This window comes from Lissotriton vulgaris, chromosome 1_2 (genome assembly GCF_964263255.1).
Source record: "Lissotriton vulgaris chromosome 1_2, aLisVul1.2, whole genome shotgun sequence".
Lineage (NCBI taxonomy): Eukaryota > Metazoa > Chordata > Amphibia > Caudata > Salamandridae > Lissotriton > Lissotriton vulgaris.
Genome location: NC_141686.1, coordinates 44,065,507 through 44,091,308, shown reverse-complemented (window position 1 = coordinate 44,091,308; position 25,802 = coordinate 44,065,507). Strand labels below are relative to the sequence as shown.

The window sequence follows — 25,802 nt, the reverse complement described above, 5'->3', positions numbered from 1 at the left end:
TGTTTTTAATCACGCTCTAAATCGAAAGTCGGGAGAACAGCTGTGCTAACGGAGAGCCTTCTCATGCTGCTGTGCAGAAACAAAAAATGAAATAAGGTGCAGAAAAAGCAGCCTAAATGCACATACGTGGAGGGCTACAAATAATGGGGTGCTGCTCTGTGGGAGTAACTATTGTGAGTGACAGGCCTGCAATGAAAATCGTTTTCTTTTTAATGTCAGGTAAGACTGGAGATCAACACTTTGCAATGATGAGAGAGGGCCGACCTTTCGTTAGTCCTTTGACGAATATATTATTGCCGATTTGGCGTGTTTAGAGGGGTCCAGCAATGCAACCCCCGATTTCAAAGGGTTGTTAAGCTGCATGTGTATTCTAGTTTCTTTGCGATCCTAGTCTTGAGCAATTTATCCGTGATTTTCCGCTAATAAGTGGCTTTGCTGCAGCAAGTGTTTACTCTTTGTGTAGCTCTGCTTTGGCTCCCTTAATAATGGCTGCGGATAGTGTTACACCGGCGCGTGAGGTGTGACATGTGAAGTTCTTCCTTCTCTCATTGCTGCGCACCCAACAGTGAGTCATATCTGGAACTATGCCAGCAAACCCTGTCCCTGGGCAACTCCACTGGGCGAGGAAGTGACTGTCCACAAAGGAATGGTGTACCACATGGGTCCTTCGCAGCTGGGCACTTGCTACCGATATCTGTTACTGTTAACCTGAATTGTATTGTAGCAGAGCTGAGGCAGCCTTTTATACTGGATCTTGGTATATCTCGTCTCAGTAGGATGAAAGGCTGGTTCTGTCCTGCATGAATGTAAACCTGTAAAGAGCAGTTTTTGCACATATTTTAAAAACTAGATTATAACTTGCACCATACAATCTACTATAAGTGCAACAAGCATCGAGAGCGTTTGGTTTATGGTCCGAAATATGTAAATCATGTATTGCGTGACCACATCAGCGTTATACAACATTACTGTACCTGTCTGTCCCCACTGTGGCTTCCAATGCAAATAAAGTGAAACCTCTGTAGAATGTTGTCATAAGGCGGCATTTTTATGCATAATAATGCAAGGGGAAAATGGGAGACGCCAGTGACTTTCAAGTAAACATTAGCTCATAGCAAAGGTCTATTTTAATGAGAGAGACCGATTCAAAATATAATTTATCCCGTGTTCAGCTCACACAAGCATGGCTTGTTTAGCTTGTGCTAGTTCCTCATCAAAGGCTAGCCTGCACTCTTAAATACATTTACCCATGTGTAATAAATCCTGAGAAGGTAAAACTCTTACTCCATGGGCCGGGTATGGGCGTTCTGCGGCGGGATACTCTTGGAATGTTGTGAACTTCCACCAGCGCAATGCTGTGTGGGTACTCTCGAACCTTTTACCCATCAAATCCTGCAAACTGACTGTTTTGTACTCCAGTTAAGGGCAACAGTAAATACATTTCAAAGGTGGGAATGGGAAGGGACCCCCTGCAAAACTGGTGGAGGGGAAATGGTTTCTGTATGGGGTGCAGATGGGGTAAATTTCCCTGTAGAAGAGCAGCCGCTTGAATGTAGTAATTTCCCTCTTCACAACATTGTGTACAATTAATATTGTCGTATTTGTGTACTCGAATTGCATTTATATTGAGCTTAGTACCCCAGACGATGCTTTGGAACTCTTAACGGGTAGTAGCACTCTACTCTGGTACCCAAGACCAGTGGTTAATAAAGTGGTTATTTGTATATTGTTTTCCTATGCTTTTATACGGCCAAAGAGACCTCAAGGTGTTGTCTATGTGGTTAAGTTGCATCTCTGTTATGCATGGATAATGGTATCCTGTATATAGTGGGGTAGTGGGAAGTATTTTGATCTCTTATGTGAGGTTCGGATGCTTGCTCTAGTCATCTTGTGGTGAACTTGTAGATGTGCCTGTTCAGAGAAATGTAGGAGAGAGTCATATTTTCAGTTTAATTACATTAGAAGGCCACCCATCAATGCACACACCAATTAATATTGTACCTATTGCACTATGCTGCACTTTACCTTTTAAAGATAATGCGTTAAAGTGCAGCATGCCACCATTGATAACATTCCAATCCAACACGCATATCTCCAACACACACCACATGCTTCCACTCCAAAACACATGCCTAAAACACATTGCCATTTACAGTGCCATTATCTCTAACTCATTCAAACCCGAGCCCTAATGCATTCCTAATGCTTGTTTACCCTTGGTACAGCATAGCAAGGTGTGTGAAGGAGTTAAATACTCTGAGTGGGGATGTAGTACTTTTACTTTTTACAACCCTCCTGATTTGCTGCACAGAGGCCCCTGTCCCATCCTGACCCCTTTGTTATTGTGACCTTAAAAGCTTTGCCGTTCAAGCTATTTAGTATAACCAAGTAAGTGGCATGACATTTGGGAAGGTGATTTATCACAAGAGCTTCTTGTGTTGCACTGCTGCAATATATATGCGGAATGACACCCCGTCTGGTGCTGGCACGTGGCGGCTGGAGGGCCACACTACACCCCGACTGCTACTGTCACATGTACTGCAGCGGCTGAAGGGCCCCACTACACCCTGACACCCCCTCAGATGCTGGCACGTGTACTGCAGTGGCTGACGGGCCACACTACACTTCGTCAGCCCTTTAATGCAGCAAGCTGTACTGCAGCGGTTGTAAAGGTCATCCCACTATCCATGGTGGCTGCCTGCAGGAATAGCACGTGTACTGACACCTGCATTAATATGGCTGCAATGACCAGACCCTTCTCTACCCCCCCTTAATCGGGGCAGCACTTGCCCTGCAGCAGCTGCACCACACTCCGGTGAACATATTGCTGCAGCGGCTGCACAGGTCACAGCATTCTCCCTCCGCCCTCCATAGCGGGCACCTCTAATGCTGCAGCTGCTAAGGCCATACTGCCCATGCCAACCACTTCAAGGCTGACACATGCACTGCAGTGCCGGCCGGAATCGGCCACCTGCCCTGGCTCCTGTACTGCAGAGGCACCATATCCTACAAAGAGCACGCTTCAGTTTGTCGCCCTCTGTGTGGCAATGATGCTGCCAGACGCTGCTTCGACCAGTCACACCTGCGTTGCCATGCACCATCATCTGCTCTAAAAACAATATAAAAGGAAGCTTCACTGTGTGCTCCTCGACACCCGGAGCTGGCGGGTGTCGCAGCGGCGGCTGCTGACAGCTTAAATTTACATTGTCAAGTCCTCCTATGCCAGGCAATGCCCCCTGAGCATCCACGCCTTCCAGTGCTCCGAGCTGGCATCGCTCCACCCTTTCTACCCTTTCACTTCTTCTGGGAGCCAGCCCTGCTGAGACCCTTGAAATCAAAACCTGAAACTGTGGGAATTTCTTTAGCGCCAGTAACCCACCACCTACAATGATCTGACATGACCTTCTTTCTAAAAACAGCTTCACATTGCCCCTCACTCCAATGCCAGTGTTTTGCCAGAGAGTGCCACTATAGTCCACACGTAGAGGAGAAAACTTTCCCCTCAATTCGGCCCATTAATTTCTCTCACTTTCTCTGACAAACATCTCACAAGCAGTAAATGAAAATTTAACAGTCACATTAGAAAACATATAAGAAAACCTTGCTCCGTTTTCTATCGCTTTTATATATCTAACAAAAAAGCTCAACTATTTATAACTACCATAATCTTCTACACTCCATTTCTATATCGAAAAAGATTACATAGTAAAACAGCAGGGTTGTAAATAAGTGTTATGTTATGAGCATTAGAATTGCCCATTTCTGCCTCACAGATGTTTCGGTAGTACATGCTTGGCTTTCTTCACAGTTTGGGATTTCCACAGACAAAAGCCACAGTAGTCAATTGTTTTTTGATGGGTCTATGGACCTATAGATTTGTTCTGTGTTGTCCTTAGTGACTGTACCTGTTGGATTAAAGGACCATTACAGTATTGCAGTTGAGTTTCCACTGACTCTTTGCAGTTTATATTTTGGGTGGTTGAGGGTGTGAGTGAGCTGTAGAACTTTTACATTTATGTCATTCACTGAGGTTGAGCAATTGTCTACTGTTCAGTCAGTTGTGTGTGGGATGCTGAATTCAGCACCAGAGCATAATAGGACGGAATGTATGAAGCTCTGTGGTTATACTGAATAAGCAGCTACCTACGTTATGCCATCTATTAATGTAATAACTGCACTTTCACAATTGCTTTATTAACCTTCCTGCTTTCTCAAATTTGCTTGAAAATGCATGATTTTTCTTCTTTTTCTTCAAAATTTTCTTGGGGGGGGTTATCCCCAAAAACCCCCCTTTTGGGGTTCGGGTTCGCTCGCTACGCTCGCTCGCTACGGTGCTGTATGCTGATCACTTTGCGCCCCACCACTTTCAAATGTCACCCACCGCCCCTGTCCTAATGCTTTTAAAGTGTATCAGATGAAAGTTTGTTTGAGCATGCTATATTCTGTCATTTTTTGACATTCAGGTTGTATACGGTTGTCTGCAGTAGATGGACTAAGACAGTAGTTTAAATTTTGTCTAGTAGTTTATTTTTTCTCCAATTAATCAGCGCCCTATTTATGAAACATACAGGGTTACTAAAATGAAGGCGGGATAGTATTTCAAAGTCTAAGGGGCAAATATAAAATCTTTTTTTACTCGTATCATGAAGGGTCTGACAAGTCTGTTCCCCAGGTGTCCACCACCCAGGCCTCTCTAGCTAAAGCAGACAAAGAAAATGGAAATGTCTGTTTGGACCAGGCAAAGCCTAGTGCCAAAGTTACTGCCTCTAGGGAACCATTATTTTTGCCTGCTTCACAGACCCCATGATAGAAATCTAGCTCAAACCCACATCTCCATACAGCTTAGATATCCTTATCCCATAAGGCTACAGCATCTAACACACCAATCAAACAATTCAAGATAGGCCGTCATCCACAAGCCCACCAGGCCTTGCACCCTCAGTGGCATTTTCTGACAAGGCAGTACAAAAGTTCAACTCTTACCTTGCCACTGCGACAACTTGTCTGATGGGAGCCTCAAGTTTTCTGAAACTTCCCATCTCCTGAGGGGCATCCTAGGGATCCATCGTCTACCCTTTCATCCTTATTAGCTATATAGAGCACTGCACACCTAAAGCAGCATCAAGATCCACCAATTCACTGACAACAAACAACTGTTCTTGAGAGTCTCCTCAAACGCGACATTCAGCGACTGAAAACTTGCCTCTATCTAATCAAGAACTCATTGTTATACAACTGTCTACAGTTGAATCCAAAACAAAATTCTTCCTTATTACCAACAGTGGTAATCAACGCCAAATTCAAGCATGGCTATCTGCTACGACGTCAATTCCAAATCCAACCATTGTTATGTGATCTAACATGATGGCTTCACCCCCCCAGCTGGTAGCCAACACACAACCACTTGCATTCACCCTAGACACACCACCTCTTCATATGACACATTTTCAAGCAAACCAAGACTGCATGGTGCAGGACTTCCCCCACATAAAGAGAGAAACTCTTTCAGCGACCAACAGCTTCTGAACAACAACAGTCCACACTTGGGTGGAAGCATTGCTCTGCTCAATGCCAATGGTGGTCCCCAACGCCCCACTGGCCTTCCACTACTACATGCTGCATGTCCCATCTACACTACCACTCTCGCCCTGCCAAATCATCTTCAATGTCAGCTGCATTATGAACAAGTTCACAAAAAAATAGAACCGCTACAGACTGGGCCTGGAGAATTACCACCATCCATATGATGGAAACAAATAAATGCAAAAACACCACACAAAAAAATTATGAGAGATTCTCTCCATCGACGTGCCCTGTATCTGGAACAATACCGCCATATGTTAGCAGAACTGCCTCTGTTCTCCTACAATTCAGAACAAAACTAAAACCACACATCTACAGAAAACACTGTCTTCACCACAATAGGAACCTAATACCTATGTATCATGCATATGAATCACAAATCATGCTTCAGCCCAATATTTTGCTCTTAATCTCTTTCCAGCCATGCACGTGCTGTACATATACAAAAACAATCATACACACATTATAAGTTGCCAAGTTAACGCAATAGCTTCAGTTACAGGTGCTAAAATCTATGAGTGACAGCTAAGCTTGCACAGTTTGTATTATCCAACTGAGGATGACAAACAGTACAAGACTGAGCTGGGTAATACAAAGAGAAATAATTAAAATAAGAGACCCAGGGGGGGAGCAAAGCTAGCGACCAAGATGGCCGCTTAGGCTCCCGGCTCCGTAGACCTCCTTATCCTGCCACAAGATCCTGTTACTTATCCTGCACCTATACAACACCTTCGTACAGATGAATCGTAACGACGCCTGATCGAGTGATCTCGAGCGACCTACCAGCTTCTAGGATGGAGAAACGTTGCATTGAAGTTTGGGGCCTACATCAGCATTCGAGCCGGGGCCTCGAGTATGGGAGCAGCTGGCCCCTAGTTGAACAACATCGGCCATGAATGTCCGGGAGGGACCGGTCCACTGACATGGAGGTGGAGTTTTGCCCGATTCCAGCGGCAAACATCTGAACTGATTAGTGGCACAAGAGTAGCGATACAATACCATGGCTGAAATACTTGGATCGCCCCAATTCATGGAGCCCGGAGTATGACCGACTCTGACATTATTTGGGACTCGGCCCGTTGGATACGGGCGCAATCCTGAACATTACCTTGAAATGTCCCAACAAATCGATGGGTTAACATCTGGAATGTGAATTTGCAGCAGAGCGGGGTCTATATCTATAGACACGGGGCTCAAATTGCGATCGAGAAGAACGAAATGGCGCCCGATCTTACACTAGTCATAAATCAGACTCGCTCCTCCAAAGTGACCGAGAAAGATCGGACGAACCACTTGGGTCGATATATCCTGTCCAAGGATGGTAAGAATGTTGATGATAGGGGAGAAGAATTAGCACTTGCCGGGGCTGGACCGACGATTGGAGCTGTTATGGCGGCTATCAGTAACTTGCACTCTTCCCTGGGCCAGAGAGCCCGAACCGTAGAAAATAAATTGGTCGTATTAACATCTGAACTGGGGCTAATGAGAACGACTATTATTCCATTTGTTGACAAACCGAAAGCCATGATACCTACAGATGCCGCACCAACCAACGACGTACACCCCAGGAAACGGGAGATGCGGGAATTTCTGGACTACACATTTACTAATTTTAGAGCACTAAAGGTCCCGGATGAAGCCTGCATTCAATAACTGCTCTGGTGGTGGAAAATTTGCATGGCGCTAGTCAATTGACTGATCGAACTGAGACTGAAGAATGGTTTGACTGTATGGTCCTTTCTTCCTTCCTGGACTCTAAGCAACTGGTCTGGAAATATTGCCGGGCATTCTTGTCGGTACTGATGGAACTCAGAGACAGTATGATCGAATATGCCGAGTTGTTTCCGGCTTGCTTCCATATGCAGCTTGACAACTATCTTTGGCCCTTCAACTCTCTTGAGATGGTAGCAGTCTGGCTAGGAAACATCGTGCGCTTGATCGAACGGGCCAAGGCTGAGAACAACCGACCGTTAGAAGACATTTATTGGCTTGGTGGATGTGTGGGGCTCACTTACAAAACATTGTTAATGGGGGTGAACTTGGCGAAAGACGATTTCCCGACTCTCAGTCTGATTGATTAATAGCTATTTATTCTGTGAATAAAAGGGAGGCTTAAATATGGCGGGGGGAGAGGCCGTGAGCCTGTACGAAGGTCCTCCTCCGATTACTATTTTTAGTTAATGTAGTTTAGATGGGGTGACGGGCACACTGCTAGTTGGGGTCTAGCATAAGCTATATGCAGGGGTGCAGGGTGGGGGTGGGGAGTTGCGCTTCTTGCTCTGTTTATCTTTCTTTTTCGTTTCTTTCCCTTTTCTGGGTCTTTCCAAGTACGAATATCCATCATATATCCTGTTTATATTCTAGTATCGGGTGGCAATACAAGTTCTACTATTCTGACTTATTTATGGTATATGTCGATGTCCATAATTTATCCTGTATATGACTTCAATATCGAGGGGGCTATGCAAGCTTAGATATCCTGATTCAGTGGGTGGGTGGGACCTGAGTGCTACACGCTGAGGGTATATTGTGAATGTCATTCGCTCCTGTATTTTTGTCTAACTATAGGCGTTGGGTCTTAGTGTCCTGCATGATGTCCCGCTAATATCCTGATGTTACAATTGCTTGATTTACCGTTTATAATTGACTGTATTGCACTTGGTATGCCTTTTTATTCTTTGTTTTTATATAAATAAAAAGATTTAAAAAAATAAGAGACCCACAATATACATAGGTTAATAATTAATATTACCAAACTACAATTGGAAATCTCCCTGTTAAAGTTTGATAATAAAAAAAAAAGAAAGTTGTTTATAATAAGTGCGACAATTCTATTCAGAGTTAAAAATTTAATCAGAGTTCTCTCAAATGCTTACTTGCTCCGCTTTGGCATGACTGAGGAACGTAAACATAGCCAGCAGTGTCCATTCCATAGGTGGCAGCAGGAGCCAACTTAAAGTACTCGGTTTGGTCAAACAAAATCAGCTGCAAGAACAAACAACCAGGAGGGAGCAAGTTACCAATGAGACATGCTTAGATTCCAGAGCACAAGATAGATTTAGTAGCAGATTTATTACGAAACTCCCCTGAGCTGCCGCCCACCAGCAGCCTCCCATCCAACTGCCCATACCATAGCATTCTATAGAATCATTTCTTAAAGAGGCAGCACATGGAAGTTCTACAATACATGAATACATGTTGAATATTAAATTTAACATATCCTCCCGTCTTAACATATATATATATATATATATATATATATATATATATATATATATATATATATATATATATATATATATATATATATATAGATTACATATACATTCGCCCACTTGGGCTGCACAGCTAATGAACCGATAATCACGTGTACTTGTGTGAATTTAACACAGTATTGCAACTTGATACCGGGATATAACTGGCGTGATTTATCAACAGACAGCAAATGTAATAATGGCTCCCTTGTAAAACGGAACATTGCTTAAATTCTTAAAGAGAGTCTAAATCTGACCACTTAACGAATGGTGGCTTCAGTTTGTTTCCAATTTTAATTTCTGTATTGGAATTCGATACAAATGTTTACATGAAACATTGTTTTCACCCGGCAGACATAGCATTTAACTTGTTTATTTTCTTTATGTCGATGATCACGTGTTGCACTTCTAAAATAGTATGTCACTTTAAATGAATGCTGGTACTGGTGAGCTCCACCCGTGAGCAAGAGATCGGCTGATCTCGAAACGCGTTGGGTGTTTTTTCTCTGCTGAATAAACTGACAGCACCGTACTACAATTGGGCTCCGACTCTGGTTTTTCATGGATGAATTTTGACCAGGAGTGTTTTTATATTAGGGGTTGGCGTACCCCGTCGTGAGCCCGCCGTTTGAGTGGCTTAAGCACGCCATTCTTCTGTGTGTTTATATTTCAAATAATCGCTTTTGCCCGCCTGACTCGTAGCTACACTGGATTGAGGAATCGCATCGGAGACTAAGGAAAAGCGAGCTTTGAGTTTCACGAAAGCTCGCAAACAACAGACATTATCCGATAATCTGGGATCAGATCGGAGTTGATTGAATTTTGAACTAACAGCGAGTTTCCCGCCCAGGACTGGGTAACAGTGATAGCCATTATCAAAAATGGGGTATCCCAAAACGGTCCTAGACCTGGGTACAATGCGTTAACAAAAACAGTGGTCCTTGACCTAATTCAATTCAGTGATTTTATCACAAGAGTAATCCTTAATTTGCTAACTTTGAGCCCAAATAAATTTTGCTCTTCGAATAGGATCCAGAATTATTCATACAAAACACAGAGCCCAACAACTATATCGTATTTATAGAAAAATATATATAGTACATTTTATTTATACCAAACACTGCATTCATAACTCAAAGGTTCAAAATCCAGTTTTCTCGTTTTTTACAATATTTACAATATTTTATAAGGTACGAATATCAGGGTGCTCATAGAGACGTGCATAGAGTTAGTGCTCGAAAAGGTGGCGCATGTGATTGAAAGAAAGAAAAAGAAAGCCGCTGGCGGTGAGAGACGACCGGCGCTATATAGCGAAATGACCCTGTATACTGAGTTTGGATTTCACAATTAAGAAGAGAGTGACCATACCGGCACTAGTGTGAAGTGCTCCCCATTAAGGTGGGAAGATGCTTTGGGTACCCACGCCCTGAGGGAATTCCTAGCACTACTAGACAGTGTGAATTCACCATCAATTTGAGTGGATTAATTCTGACGACGCTACAAACAACTTTGGAAAAACGGATACATAAATCCTGGATCGTTTACTGAGTGAACTCACCACCATTGAGAGTGGATTAATTCTCACGGCTCCTACTCTGAGACATGGATACATAGATCCCTGGTCGATTACTGAGGACGACCACTTGATTCACCATTAGGGTACTTTTATACGTCAGGTACGGAGGGTGCTCCCTAGTCCTGAAGAAGACCCGCAAGCAGAGGTTATCAGTTACCCCAAAGGCATTAAGTCGGGTCGAAACGTCGACACCCCTAAAACTCCCTGGACCACTTAAAAATCTAGTGTTAAACGTGTTAAATAAAATGATTGAAATTCTGACACACTAGATTCTGAACTTTGGTAGTGGACAGGCCTATACTGTTTGAAAGTATCGAACCAGTATATCCACTTGTATAAATTGTCACCAATCCTTTCTTTTTCTTTCTTTCAATCACATGCGCCACCTTTTCGAGCACTAACTCTATGCACGTCTCTATGAGCACCCTGATATTCGTACCTTATAAAATATTGTAAATATTGTAAAAAACGAGAAAACTGGATTTTGAACCTTTGAGTTATGAATACATTGTGTTTGGTATAAATAAAATGTACTATATATATTTTTCTATAAATACGATATAGTTGTTGGGCTCTGTGTTTTGTATGAATAATTCTGGATCCTATTCGAAGAGCAAAATTTATTTGGGCTCAAAGTTAGCAAATTAAGGATTACTCTTGTGATAAAATCACTGAATTGAATTAGGTCAAGGACCACTGTTTTTGGGTAACAGTGATAGCCAGTAACAGTGCAACATGGAAAATTACGGTGCAAACAACAATATACCGGCTGGTTTGTTGTGTCAAACAATATGGCAGAATCAAGAAATAACAGGAGGTTGGAAGCAGCAGCGAAACTCTTCACATCAACTGAGTCCAGTGTTGGGGAAGAGACAAGACCACCTGATAAGCAAATTGATGAACTGAAAGTATTATGGGATGCACTTTGGAAAAACCTTAAACGTGAGCAATCGCGCTGGTGGGAGGCGGCTGCCCTAACCAAGTATCTTGAATGTATTAGGATACCGCGTGGTTTAAGGATTTTTATTATACCTACGTTTCAAAATCCTGACCCCGAACTGATCAGTGAGTGGATGGATAACAACCACGCCTGTTCTGTCAACATGTTAAAAATGCTTATAAAGAATGCTGAAAAGGAGTGTGCTAAACTCAATACAGAGAATGAGGCATTAATCATGAAACTGAAAGCCAAGTACATGGAAAGTGAATTTACCACAGAAATGGATAAGATGAATAAACGCCTCGATAAAATAGAGGAAGAAATCAAAGAAAAAAAGCAGCAGAAATTTTACCGCGATGAAGTCGATTACAGCAAGGGCCAAATCCTAACCTTTGCTAAGCGATATCATGTAATCAGGGATGCCGCGAAGAAAACAACAACAAAAAAACATATGACACCCGGAAAAAAGACAAAGGTGCCTAACCAAAGCGCAACAATTTCAGGGGAATCAGTGACTTTGGATGACGATATTGAATCGATTGAAAGTGATATTTTGGCGCCACTGAAAACGATTCCAGTAAAAGATTTAATTTTAAAGGAGGTAGCCCTGATTGCCAAGGGACGCCAGACAGGCACCCCATCAAAAGGGCGTGGAAGAGGCGGCAAAGGAGGACGCGAAAGAGGCAACAAACCCTTCGAGGCGGCTTCAAGCCCAGTAGGAGTGGTAACGAGAGGCAAGGCGGCGTAAAAGTAAACCCCATGAAAGTGGTAAATCTTTCTAATCGTACTTTAACTTCTGTACAAATTGAAGTACTTTCTAGAGGGCTTTCATTCTGTCCAACATCCAACTTCAACTTCACTAATGCTCGCATTGATCTTTTTTGTTTCACACGCAAACTTAAGTTAAAAAAGTGGTTTGCGAATAAACCCCGACTCAGAAAAGAAGTAATGGCTGAGAAACCCAGTGCACTAAGCGTAAATGATGTGGAACTTTTGCAATCTGTCCAATTGTTAGCAGGTTGTGACAATGTGAGTGATAACGCTTTGTTTAACTTAGTGGACACTGAGGACTCAGTCTATATGAGCAGCAATAGTGGCTTTAAGCCGAAATCGGTTTTTGTACCACAAATTGCTAATAGCTACATTGATAGCTTTGAACAGGGAATGATACAGGAAATGAGACGGATGGAACGAATGAAGCCCGAATTAAATTGGAATCTTAACAAAAAACAGTTTCTTGCCTTAAAGGAGATGGAGAGTTGGGTTGATGTTGTCATCAAGAACAGTGACAAAGGCGGGAATGTAGTGGTCTGGCCTATTGATATGTACTTGAAAGAAGGTTTAATGCAACTGTCTGATGAACATAACTATACGAAAGCAACTAGAGAGAATTACAACGTGTCTAAGTGTGCTTATGGTGATAAATTGTGTGATTGGAAAGCAAGGGGGCTGCTTGAGGATGATGAGTTTAACTACCTCCATGTGAAATATCCAAAAATACCTGCACTTTATTTACTCCCTAAGTTGCACAAAAATCTTCAGACACCCCTCAGTGGACCTATTGTTTCATCGGTGGGTAGCCTATATGAAAATACCAGCAGATATATAGACCCTTTGTAACTAGTCTGCCCTCGTATGTCAGGGACTCATCAGATTTTTTACGTATTATCAAAGACATTGTTTGGAGTCCGGAGTACTGGCTAGTGAGCTTTGATGTCGCCAGCTTGTACACCAGCATCCCACAGGAACTTGGTGTGGAAGCATGTAAATTCTATCTAAAAAACAGATCGATTTCTTTTCTGTCACACACTAACATGCTTCTTGACATGATATGGGATTGCATGACAAACAACTACTTCATCTTCAATAAATTACTGTTTAAACAAACCAGGGGGGTGGCGATGGGTACTTGCTTTTCCCCCAGCCTAGCTTGTTTGTATCTAGGCTGGTGGGAGGAGCTAGTGGTGAATAAGATCTCCCACTACAGTACCCACGTCATCCTCTGGAAAAGGTATATTGATGATATTTTCTGTATCTGGAATGGCACCCTCGACCAGATACATGAATTTGAATCTATCCTGAATGAAAACTCTCTTAATCTTAAATTCACCAGTGTAATCAGCAAAGAACAATTGGAATTCTTGGACATAAAGCTTGAAATTGAGGATGGAAACCTGAAAAGTGCTCTATTCCGTAAGTCCACAGCTGGAAATAGCCTGCTTCATGCAGGGAGCAGTCATCCCAATAGCCTTATACGTAGTATACCAATAGGCGAACTAATCAGGGCCAAAAGAAACTGTAGCTCGGCAGAGAGTTTTGCAAGAAAGAGCCAAATAATGGTACAGCGATTTTTTGAGAGGGGATATAGGCAAAAAGTAATACAGCAGGCCCTCACCAAGGTCAATGCTATGGACAGGAGTGATCTGCTAGTCCCTAAACAACACGAAATTGATGAAAAGGTACGTTTTATTACTACCTACAATAGTCAATCCTGGAAACTACGCAAATGTTTATCTAAGTATTGGGATACACTAAAGCTCGATAACGATGTGAAAGAGGCAATCCATGATATTCCCTCGCTGACATTTAGAAAGGCGAAATCACTTAAGGACACATTGAGCAATACACAGATAAAAGAAAGTCAGAAAACTAACCCCATTCAAGGTTTTTACCCATGTCGCAGGTGCAAAGCCTGTAAATACAGCAACAACTGTAAATCAATCCAATTGTCCAAGGAAAGATGTGCCCACAAAATTACCAAACATCTCAGCTGCACAACTGAGTATGTTATTTATGCCCTTGAATGCCCCTGTAACAAATTTTATATAGGGTGCACAACAAACCAGGCGAAACTCAGAATTTTAGAACATCAGAGAGCAATCAGGAATGAGAACCAGCAATATCCTGTAGCCAGGCATTTTGCTGACATACACAATAAGAATCCGAATCTGATGAAATTTTGTGTTCTGGACAGTGTTGAAAGCAATGAGAGGGGAGGTAACAGGTGGCTAGAGTTAAGGAAACTTGAATCTAAGTACATTATAATGTACAACACTTTGCAACCTGCAGGACACAATTTGGGGGAAGAGCTAGCCATTCACCTCCAAACCTGATATGTAGTTCATTTGATGTAAGATATGCTGCTGCTTCTTAGGTAACTGAATTCAATTTTAATTGGTTTTAATCATACACTGATCTATAATGTGAATATTGTCACATATAGCTATGTCTTTTCTTTCTTTTACAGGAATATGAATTAATTCATCGCCCACTAGGGCTATATTGGAGGTCACCTCTAAAGGTTATCTGAATCAGACGACATTCGCCCACTTGGGCTGCACAGCTAATGGACCGATAATCACATGTACTTGTGTGAATTTAACACAGTATTGCAACTTGATACCGGGATATAACTGGCGTGATTTATCAACAGACAGCAAATGTAATAATTGCTCCCTTGTAAAACGGAACATTGCTTAAATTCTTAATGAGAGTCTAAATCTGACCACTTAACGAATGGTGGCTTCAGTTTGTTTCCAATTTTAATTTCTGTATTGGAATTCGATACAAATGTTTACATGAAACATTATTTTTACCCGGCAGACATAGCATTTAACTTGTTTATTTTCTTCATGTCGATGATCACGTGTTGCACTTCTAAAATAGTATGTCACTTTAAATGAATGCTGGTACTGGTGAGCTCCACCCGTGAGCAAGAGATCGGCTGATCTCGAAACGCGTTGGGTGTTTTTTCTCTACTGAATAAACTGACAGCACCGTACTACAATTGGGCTCCGACTCTGGTTTTTCATGGATGAATTTTGACCAGGAGTGTGTTTATATATATATATACATATATAAAATAGCTGGTCATAGTTAGGACCAAAGTTTCCATAGGAAAAGCGTTTTTTTGTTATGCCAATAACGTTGTAGCCACTTGATAAATCTTCACGAGATTTTCTAAAAACGTCCCCTTTTTGGTTCAGCTGCTGCGGTGAAAGTTTCTGGGTGATCCATCAAGTGAGGAATGTAAAAAAGGGGGGTCCCAAAATGCATTTTCCCCATGTTATATCTATGGGCATTATTCATTTCAAAGATTGCAATAACATTTAGTAAGTGCTTTGAGACATACAAAACAGATCAATGGAACAAAGCCTATTGAGGGCTGTTGTATAATATAAAGTAGACACTCCAAGCTATTCCTTTCAATGTTACCTCTAAGCAGAGTACAGCCTTCAGTAATTTGAAAGCTCTGAGTGATTCGAATAAGTCAAGTCAAGTCAAAAGATCTTTGTTCGGATTGTAAAACATCTATAAAAGTGCATATAAAACACAGCAGAGGTAAAAACACAGTCATACAAAGTAAAGTATAGACAAATAACAGCCCGCGGAGTTACAAATTCATAGCAATAGACAGCTTAATCATGTGCAAAGAGGCAATCACTAGTGCAAAATGTACAATGTGCAAAAAGTGCATAGTGCAAATGTCTCAGTCAATGAGCAGAGAGGCACGGGACCGGACAACTGCTTTGAGAAAGCAGCTCACTCTGAAGGTAGCCTCATCCGTCTTTAGCATCAACAAATCTTTAAAAGCTCATTTAAAATCCATCAAAGCATTTTTTTCTACAGTACGGCATTAAAAAGTGCTTGGTATGCATTCTGTAAAACCCACAAAAGAAAGTAAAATGGAGCAAACTTTGTTTACCGCCAAGGTTACAGGGACAGCTTAGATTTTCCACATGTTTATTAAAGCCTAACGGGAAGCAAAGTAGATTTACAATGCTTCCATCCCTGAACCGAAATAACAAGCTCCTATTCCACCTGTCTAACTTTATACGAATAAGTGATTAATGCCCTCCACCTGTCTTTCTTTTGCGAGGAGGTTTTAACAAGGCACTGTCCAACGGGAAGGGTGCCCTAAGGGAGAAGTAAGAACCCCAGAGCAACTCAAAATGAAACCCCTAAACAACATATTAGGAACAAGCATTAGAAATGCAATCGGGCTCGGATTTATTTGAGTTTGAGCTAATGGCATTGTAAATGGCAATGTCTTTTCGCCATGTGTTATGGAGTGTGTGCATGTGGTGTGTAGTGGAATTATGTTGGTTGAATTGTAATTTTACCAATGGTGGCATGCTGTGCTTTATATGAATATGTTTAAAAGTAAAGTGTACCATACTGCGATTGTTTGGTGGAAAAGTGCACTGCCGGCTGGAGGTGTGTGTGCCTGGTGGAAGGGTGCACTGACGGCTGGTGGATGTGTGCTTGGTAAAAGCGTGCACAGATGGCTGATGGTTGTTGGTGTTTGTGCATGGTGAAAGCATTCATTGACGGCTGGGGGTGTGTTGTTGTTTGTGTTGTTTTCTGTGTACTGGTGAGTGTGTGGTGGTGAGTCTGTGGGGGTGAGCCTGGGGAGTGAGTGTGGTGGTGAGTGTGTTGTGTTGAGTGGTGACGAGTGTGTGGTGTTGAGAGACTGAGGTGTGTGGTTTGTGTGTGCGTTATGTGTGTGTGGTGTGTGTGTGGTGTATGTGTGTATGGTGTGTGTGTGTGGTATGTGTGTGTGGTGTATGTGTGTGTGGTGTTTTCTGAACACTCACACACTGCCCCTACACATTCACACACTGCTCACCCGCACACTCCCAATGTCACCCTGCATAGTCACACACTGTTTATCCTGCACACTCATTCTGCACACTCACACAATGTGCACCCTGCACTCACCGTCACTCTGCACTCACTGTCACTCTGCACTCACTGTCACTCTGCACTCACTGTCACTCTGCACTCACCGTCACTCTGCACTCACTGTCACTCTGCACTCACTGTCACTCTGCACTCACTGCCACTCTTCACTCACTGCCACTCTACACTCACTGCCACTCTGCACTCAATCTGCACTCACTGTCACTCTGCACTCAGGCTGCACTCACTGTCACTCTGCACTCAGTCTGCACTCACTGTCACTCTGCACTCAGTCTGCACTCACTGTCACTCTGCACTCACTGTCACTCTTGCACTCACTCTGCACTCACCGTCACTCTGCACTCACTGTCACTCTGCACTCACTGTCACTCTGCACTCACTGTCACTCTGCACTCACTGTCACTCTGCACTCACTGTCACTCTGCACGCACTGACACTCTGCACGCACTGTCACTCTGCACGCACTGTCACTCTGCACGCACTGACACTCTGCACTCACTGTCACTCTGCACTCAGTCTGCACTCACTGTCATTCTGCACTCACTGTCACTCTGCACTCACTATCAGTCTGCACTCACTGTCAGTCTGCACTCAGTCTGCACTCACTGTCAGTCTGCACTCAGTCTGCACTCACTGTCACTCTCGCACTCACTCTGCACTCCATCGCCGAGCCCTAAAAATGGAATATTCAAAAGTCCTCATTACACAAGAAGTACCTAGGGGTCAGTGGAACAATACAGCTCAACTACGAATATAGGTCCCAACACCACGTGGATAACAGAGTGGAAAAACAGACCATGCAACTAAGTGTAATAAACAAGTGAAAACTCAAAAGAATGGGTGAAAAATTCCCATCAGAAGCCACTCTGTACCGCCCTTTGTTACATCATTTGGGTACTCCTTGCCCAGGAGGTGGATCAGAACAGTCCCTTAGGTGTTGTAGTGGCCGTTCTGAGATGTAAGATGAGAATGTGTCAGTAGAGGGTGGTTTGAAAGTTTTAAAGTTAAGTGTGGCTACTGAAAAAGCAGTATAAAGAAAGTGAAGTGATAAGGGTAAAATTGGATGAAACTAGGTGGATATAAAGTTTTATTGTGTTCTCCTAGTTGTCCAAGGTTAAAAGCAAAGTGCAAACACAGATTTGAAATAATATCTGTGACTAGTAGCGGTCAACATGTTTCAGCAAAAATGGAATACTTCCAATGCCTTCGTCAGGACCAGATGTATGTTCAACTACTGCTTTATAAATGTGAAGTAAGGTAAAATCAAAATATCACCTGCGATTCCAGGTCATACGTTCAACCACATACTGTTACCGCAGTGTGGACCCAGCAGTCGGAGGAGCATAAGAACAAAAATGAAAAACAAACACATAGTAAATGACACCTTATGTCATATACAGCAGGGAATGTCATTATACATGAATCACATTCTTTTACGGGCAATATACATTTTGCACTCGTTTACACCACTCGCCCATTTGTTGTGGTTGTTGTGCTTCACCCCACCTGGCAGCAGCTCAGGTTTAAGGAGCACCGCTCTAAACCAAAAATTAAAAACAAAATTGACAGTCCTAGTGTTCTATTCATTGTAGGCACCATAATCTCTACTTAAAAGTTTGTAAATGCAATCATTTATTTGTCTCCAGTGATCTTAGTTCATTATCAAATACACCGAAGTTTCAACAAACCATTACTGGTCGAGAAACAGAAAAGGTCACGTTACTGCGCAGCTCTGGGCAGCATTAATCCAGGGCTGGAAACAGTTGACAGTTTTGTTCCTACTTTTTTTATCTCCCGTTGTTTACGTAATGTGATGTGAAAAGTAACGATTTAAATTCTAAAATGTAGCGCTGATCTTCTTTCTGAATTCGGCAAAATTGGCTGTCGTTTTGAGTCATAAATATGTGATTTGAATTTGTAAATGTCCGCATTTTAGCAGATACGTGCTAATTAGAAAGCACTCGTCTCTACATGAGGGTTTTCGTGTAAACGGTAGAGATTCGTGTTCTGTGTGCCACACAGTGTGGATTATTACAACAAAAGGATCGAGCATTATCGTTATCGACTAAACTGTAATTCACTAATCAAGCGCATAGTCAAGCAAACACATTGGCACCAAGGGCATGCTAATACCTCACAAACACAACTAGAAAAGTTTAGTTTCAGGAAATTGTGCTACAACGAGGCCAACAAAGGAGTTGGTTGTGTTACCCAAAAGTACCAAGGACATCTGGTTTGTTACCATTAGCAGACACCGAGAGCGCACCATGGCATAATATTACTCGTTAACACTTATCTCTTTTTTAACTAAAACACGCGAACGCACCCGAGCTTCTCATTGGTTGAAATTCGTAATGTACAGTAATCTTGTCATTTCAGTGAATTCAATCGAGTATGGAAAATATTTCTCTGTGTTGTCACCATTCTTGTGAGTTGTGGGTCGTAAAATCGCTAGTTTTGGTGTAGTAACAATAATAGTGCACAACCACACGTACCTGGGTACTTGTGCGTGTACTAATAGACAGAGAGAGACAGTGCTATCTGCGAGAGGAAAAGAGTGAAAGGCACAGAGGGAGAGGTGCGGAGAATGAGGGAGTAAAAGAGAGAAGCAGTGAGTATAGTAAGAGGGGGTGAAAGAAACAGATGTGTGAGGACAGCAATGCCTGTGTGCACGTGAGGAGGACGCGCGCCCGAGAAACGCACTGCTCTATGGTGAACGCGCGCAGACCATCTGGAATGCATTACACGGGCACCCTGACAGCTCCTAATTAAAATTAATGGACTGCCGTGCGCGAAACCGCACAGAAAATGCCAAAAATGGCGGACGAAAACTACATCTGCCTTATCGCATCAAGACTACTAAAAATACAGCACCGCGAGGACCAATCACCATTCAGATTATAAAATAAAGCACTGCGAAACCACGAGCACAGAGGAATTTTTCCACCCTTAACAATACGGGTCGTAGCTCCTCCCCACTTCTGACGAAGTGGTGACGTCACCGAGCCCGTAAAAAGGAAAACCCACCCCAAACCATCCCACAAAATGATGGTGGTGGCAAACTTTCAAGAATGTGACACAGGAATTGATCAGTTCTGGTGGACGTTAGAATTAGCATACCCCTGATGGAAGGAGAGAAAACAGCCTGCGGCAGTCCCCGCATGAGGAAGGCGACTAATGGGCCTCAACTTGTATTCAATGTTTTTGTAGTCATCTTGGAAGATGTCAGACATCCTCTCGAGACTTAATAGCCTCCAGAGGCGAGAATGCCAAAGTGAGACAGCCGGTGCCTCCTTCTTCTTCCAAGCAGCCGCTATCGCATTTTTTGCCACACCAATGCAGGTCCACATAATGGCCTTGGTTTGGTGTTCTAGTGTCAGGGCCTTGGTTTCTTAAGCCCCCCAAGAGTTTCTCAGGAGCATTACCCTGAAACCTACTATTTGCTGAAGCGCTATGGCATTACAAATAACACTGTCTATAGAAGGAAAACAAGAGTAACTTTCCACCATGTAATCTTTATATTCAGTAACCAATATTCAGTAAGCAAGTTGGCGCAAATCGGCATAGAAATAAAGTTTCAACATGCATCACAGGATTAGTCAAGACTCATAATAGTTTCAACACTAGCACAAGTGTTATTCTATACTTAATGCATAGAAATTTGTCTCACAGTTGTACACATAAATTAGGTCACCTCTCATAAATCTCAGATTGCTTCACAACAGTATGAATAGGTCTCAAGAATTAACTACTGTTCAATTCACAGCATTTGTTCATTGCTAACGTTTCAAATACAATAGAGCCAGGATTAGACCAAAAGAACTTCGAACAAGTCAATGACCTAAGCCCTCCACCGAGGACCTTCGATAAAGCGGTTTTTAAAAGAACCAACAAAGGCAGAAGAAGTGTTTAGAAGGCTCACTACTATGAGCAAAGGTCCAGAAACCAAGTCCGATAACCAAGTCCAGAAAATAAACAAAGAAACGCCCCTCGCGTTTCTTCCTACGAGCCTCTTGAAAGTTCCTCCAGCCGGCAAATAGAAATAGGTTAAATCCTACCTGCGTTTTCTGCAAGCGGATTTTCGTGGTAGTTTACTACCATTTAACAGGAAACAGGGCTGCTAGGCACTTCAGCGAAATCCTCCAGCGTTGGAAGCGAAGACCGGACCAAGAGCAGGAGACCTCTGACCACAGGAACCAGAAATGAATAATCCGCGCGGTGTTTTGGGCGTGGCCGCTTTTATAGTCCCAAACTGAAGTACGGAGGCTGCAGAGGGAAAAAAGACCTCAGCAGCAAAACTCGAAATAGGAACTTCTGAGGCACAAGGCAACAAGCACTGGCAAAGAAGATCATGCCAACAGGATGTGCGGGAACAAGCATTGGCAAAACGATTCAACAACAAGCATTGGCAAAGGGATTCAGCAACAAGCATTGGCAAGGCGTTTTGACAAGCATTGGTAACAACAAGCAGTGGCACACCAAGCATTGGCACAGTTGTAACAACAAGCATAGGCAAGAGCAAGAATCCTGACAGTGCCCCCCAACAAAAATGGAGACACCCTCCCCCCAGGACCTCAAAACTGAGAGATTGGGTGCCGGGCATGAAAAGATCGCACCAAACGGGGAGCATGAACATTGGCCTCAGAGACCCATGAGTCCTCCTCAGGGCCATAGCCTTTCCAGGAGAGTAGATACCAAAGCTTCCCCCTAACACGTTTACAATCCTTAACACAACGCACCTCGTATTCATCCTGACCTTTCACAAGAAGAGCAGGAGGGCGAGGCCGTCGTTTGACTGTTGCTTTCTTCAGCAGAGAAATATGGAACACAGGGTGAATCTTCATACTTTTAGGAAGGAGCAGCTTGTAAGTCACTGGATTCACACATTGAACAATTTTATATGGACCAATGAATCTAGGATGGAACTTGTAACGTTTCCTGAACTGAAAGTTCCTGGTAGAAAGCCAAACCACATCACCTACATGAAGATCTGGACCCTTTTGACGCTTCCTGTCCGCAAACTTTTTGTACGTGGCTTTGGCTTTCAATATATTTGTTCGTAAGGCTTTAGTGATGCGTTCCATTTCCCTGAAATGCGAATCCAAGGAAGGTATGTGGGTTTTGTGATGAGCCAGTAGCAAGGGCGAGAAATGAGGATGTCGGCCATAAACAGCAAAAAAGGGCGACAAACCCGTGGAGGCATTCTGCAGGTTATTGTAAGCAAACTCAGATTCCCATAAGAGAGTTAACCAGGAACCCTGTTTCTTGAACAGGAAACACCTCAGATATTGCTTCAGGGCCTGGTTAACTCGTTCGGTTTGCCCGTCTGACTCCGGATGGAAGCTAGTGGAGGTGTTACAAGTAATGTGAAGAGCTTTACACCAGGCCTTCCAGAACCGCGAGATAAACTGTGAACCTCGATCTGAAGTAATGGATCTAGGAAGGCCGTGTAGACGAACCACATGTTCCAGGAATAATTGGACCAAATGAGACGAAGTAGGAAGTCCAGAGCAAGGGATAAAGTGGGCCATCTTTGATAAACGATCCACCACCACAAGAATAGTGTTCATACCTTTCTCTTCCGGCAAATCAGTTATAAAGTCCATAGCAATGTCCTCCCAGACCTGTGTTGGGGTGGGAAGTGGAAGAAGAAGACCTTTCTTACGACCATGTTCCGTTTTAGCTTGGGCACAAACATCACAGTTTTGTATGAAAGATTGAACATCCCTATTCCAGCTTGGCCACCAGAAACTCCTCTGTAGCAATTCTTTGGTTTTTGTGATTCCAGGATGACCAGCCATTTGACTAACATGACACCACTGTAAAACCTGTGTTTGTAGTTTCTTTGTTGGAACAAATAAGAGATTGGAGAAGAAGGGCAGATTCTGATGAATGGTTCTTTTAGGCCCTTCCCGAACCCAGGAAAGAAGTTTGGGTATAGGCATTGCTTGTCTAATTTGTTGAAAGAAAACATCGGACATTGTGGCACCTATGATTTGTTTTTCGGAGAGCATACTGGTAGGTCTGGGATTTGAAAGGATATCATCTGGCTTATGATCATAGCGTGACAGAGAATCTGCTTTGTTGTTCTTGGTTCCAGGTCTAAAAGTTATGATGAAGTCAAATTCTGCAAAGAACAATGTCCAACGGAGTTGTCTGGGAGTTAAGGCTTTCGCACATCTTAGGAATTGCAGATTCCGATGGTCTGTGTAACCGGTTACTGTGTGTCTTGCTCCTAGTAGATAGTGACGCCATTCTTTGAAGGCATAACGAATGGCAAGGAGTTCTTTCTCTGCAATGGTATAATTGGTTTCTGCAGGCAAAAACTTTCTGGACAAAAAGGCAATGGGATGCAGTTCATTGGTTTCTTGGTCTTTTTGTGAAAGAATTGCTCCTACTGCAAAGTCAGAAGCATCCGCTTCTACGATAAAAGGTAAGTCCGAGTCAGGATGTCGCAAAACAGGTGCTTGCGTAAAGGTTCTTTTAAGGGTTTGAAAGGAGGAGTCAGTGTTAGAGGACCAAGTGAATTTAACATTCTTCCTTAACAGCTGGGTTAAGGGTGTGGCCAAAGTTGAGAAATCTTTGATGAAACGGCGGTAAAAGTTAGCAAATCCAAGAAAACGTTGGATATCTTTCACTGAAGTTGGGGTAGGCCAATCAAGGATTGCTTGGATTTTTCTTGGGGCCATAGTAATTCCAGATGGAGAAAGAATAAAGCCAAGAAATTCAACTTTGGTGGTATGGAACTCACACTTAGACAGCTTACAGAACAAACCATGAGATCTTAAGGTGTTTAAGATGATCTTCACATGTCGAATGTGTTCCTCCGTTGAAGATGAAAAAATTAAAAGGTCGTCAATATAGGCTATGACGAACCTATCTAAGAAGTCCCGAAGGACGTCATTAATAAAAAATTGGAAGGCAGCCGGAGCGTTGCATAAGCCAAAGGGCATTACACGATACTCAAACAAGCCAAAGCGAGTTCGGAAGGCGGTTTTCCACTCATCACCTGGTCTAATACGGACCAAGTGGTAGGCGCCTCGCAAGTCAAGCTTCGTAAAAATTGTGGCTGAGCGCACTTGATCAAGAAGCACCGGAATCAATGGTAGAGGATATCTATTCTTGATTGTGATGTTATTAAGTGCTCTGTAATCGATACAGGTGCGCAATTCTCCATTGCTTTTAGGGACAGAAAAGAGCGGAGAAGCTGCGGGAGACTTGGAGGGCCGGATGAAACCATTTTTCAAAAATTTATTAAGATATTCCCGGAGGTGGTTATTCTCTAGATCAGTCAAGGCATAGATTCTACTACAGGGTATCTTGGCCCCAGGCACTAGATCTATGGCACAATCATAGTCTCTGTGTGGTGGTAGGGTTTCTGCCTTTTGTTCACAGAAAACATCTGTAAACTCTTCATAGATGGGAGGAAGAACTATATCTTGCTCAGCGGCTGTGGAGACATAAAGGGCAGATGCAGTGTGTAGAAAGGAACTTGGGGAGTTCTTAGAGTCTTTTACCGGTCCCCCACAGCATCCCTGTTTACACCAAGAAGAAGTGAAGTCAATTGTACGTTCGGTCCAATTGATAGTAGGATTATGCATTGTTAACCAGGGGATGCCCAAGATAACTCCGAATTGGGGTGCGTCAATTACATCAAAAGATATTGTTTCTTGGTGTTGTTCGAAACCCATATTACAAACCATTACTATGGGAGAGGTACAGTGAGTGATCATTCCAGAAGTTAATTGGGTTCCGTCGACTGCGTAGACTATTTCAGGTTTCTCCTTCACAACAATGGGTATACTTGTGTTTGCAATGAACTTGGAATCTATGAAATTTCCGGTGGCACCAGAGTCAATCATAGCTGGCACCAAGATTTGGTTTAGATTAGGTATTCTAAAAGAAACATTCAAAGTGAGATGAGGCACTGTTAACTGCAAGGTGTTTGCGATGGTTTGTTCAGGAGGGGATTGCCAACTCGAAAAAGTCTCCTGATCCAATTTCGAGTTTTCTAGTTTTCCGACTTAGTTTCCTTTCTGTCTCGAGACCAAGAGTTCTTAGGTTTGAGTGAACATTCTCTAACAAAATGTCCCTTCTTTCCACAATAAAGACATAGACCATTCTTACGCCGGGTTTCTTTTTCTTCAGAAGTTAAGGGTTTCCTCAAACTTCCTATTTCCATAGGCTCTGCAGATTCCTGGGCACTGGGAAGTGATCTATCCTTAGCTCTGGAAAAGATTCTGACATCTGTTCTTTTTCTATCTCCTTTGCGGTCAGCAACTCGATGGTCCAGACGTAGACTGAGTGCAATAAGATCTGCACATGTTCGAGGTTGAGGATCTATTGGAGCAATAAGGTCTTTCAGCTCATCTCTTAGCCCTTGGTAATAAAGAGCTGCCCTCTTGGCTTCAGGCCAGTCAGTCTCTGCAATAAGACGGTTGAATTGGGTAAGGTAATGTACTAGTTCCTTGTTTCCCTGTCTTAATTCTAATAGTTCTCTATCGGCTGATCCAGTTATTGTTCGTCTATCGAAAATCCTCTCAAACTCTCGTTTAAACTGCACCCAGTTATACAATATTGGATCATCAGATTGAACCAGAGGAACCGCCCACATAGCTGCGTCACCACTCAGGAAGGAAATCAGAAAGGCGGTTCGTGACTGAGGATTCGGGAATGAAGCTGGTTTAACCATGAAATGCAACTGCACCTGCGTTAGAAAGGTTTGGAACTTGTTCGGTTCCCCACT

The 25,802-nt window shown here is 42.9% G+C and overlaps 2 protein-coding genes across 4 annotated transcripts in view; one reads left to right on the top strand and one right to left on the bottom strand.

Annotated features, from left to right (window-relative positions):
* LOC147733896 (uncharacterized) overlaps positions 1 to 25,802 on the bottom strand; it is a 254,485-nt gene that overhangs the window by 111,745 nt on the left and 116,938 nt on the right. For all 3 annotated transcript variants that reach the window (XM_086952795.1, XM_086952796.1, XM_086952794.1), the window contains exon 7: positions 8,460 to 8,568. In XM_086952795.1, the coding sequence (XP_086808921.1) occupies positions 8,460 to 8,568 (109 nt within the window). The remainder of the gene's footprint in view (positions 1 to 8,459; positions 8,569 to 25,802) is intronic.
* On the top strand, positions 11,205 to 12,101 carry LOC147733897 (uncharacterized). Its single transcript, XM_086953599.1, has one exon. The coding sequence runs from the start codon at positions 11,205 to 11,207 to the stop codon at positions 12,099 to 12,101; it is 897 nt and encodes a 298-aa protein (XP_086809725.1).

Excerpts from the sequence above, each read along its gene's own strand:
- LOC147733897 (XM_086953599.1), top strand. The coding sequence starts at position 11,205 with ATGGCAGAATCAAGAAATAACAGGAGGTTGGAAGCAGCAGCGAAACTC.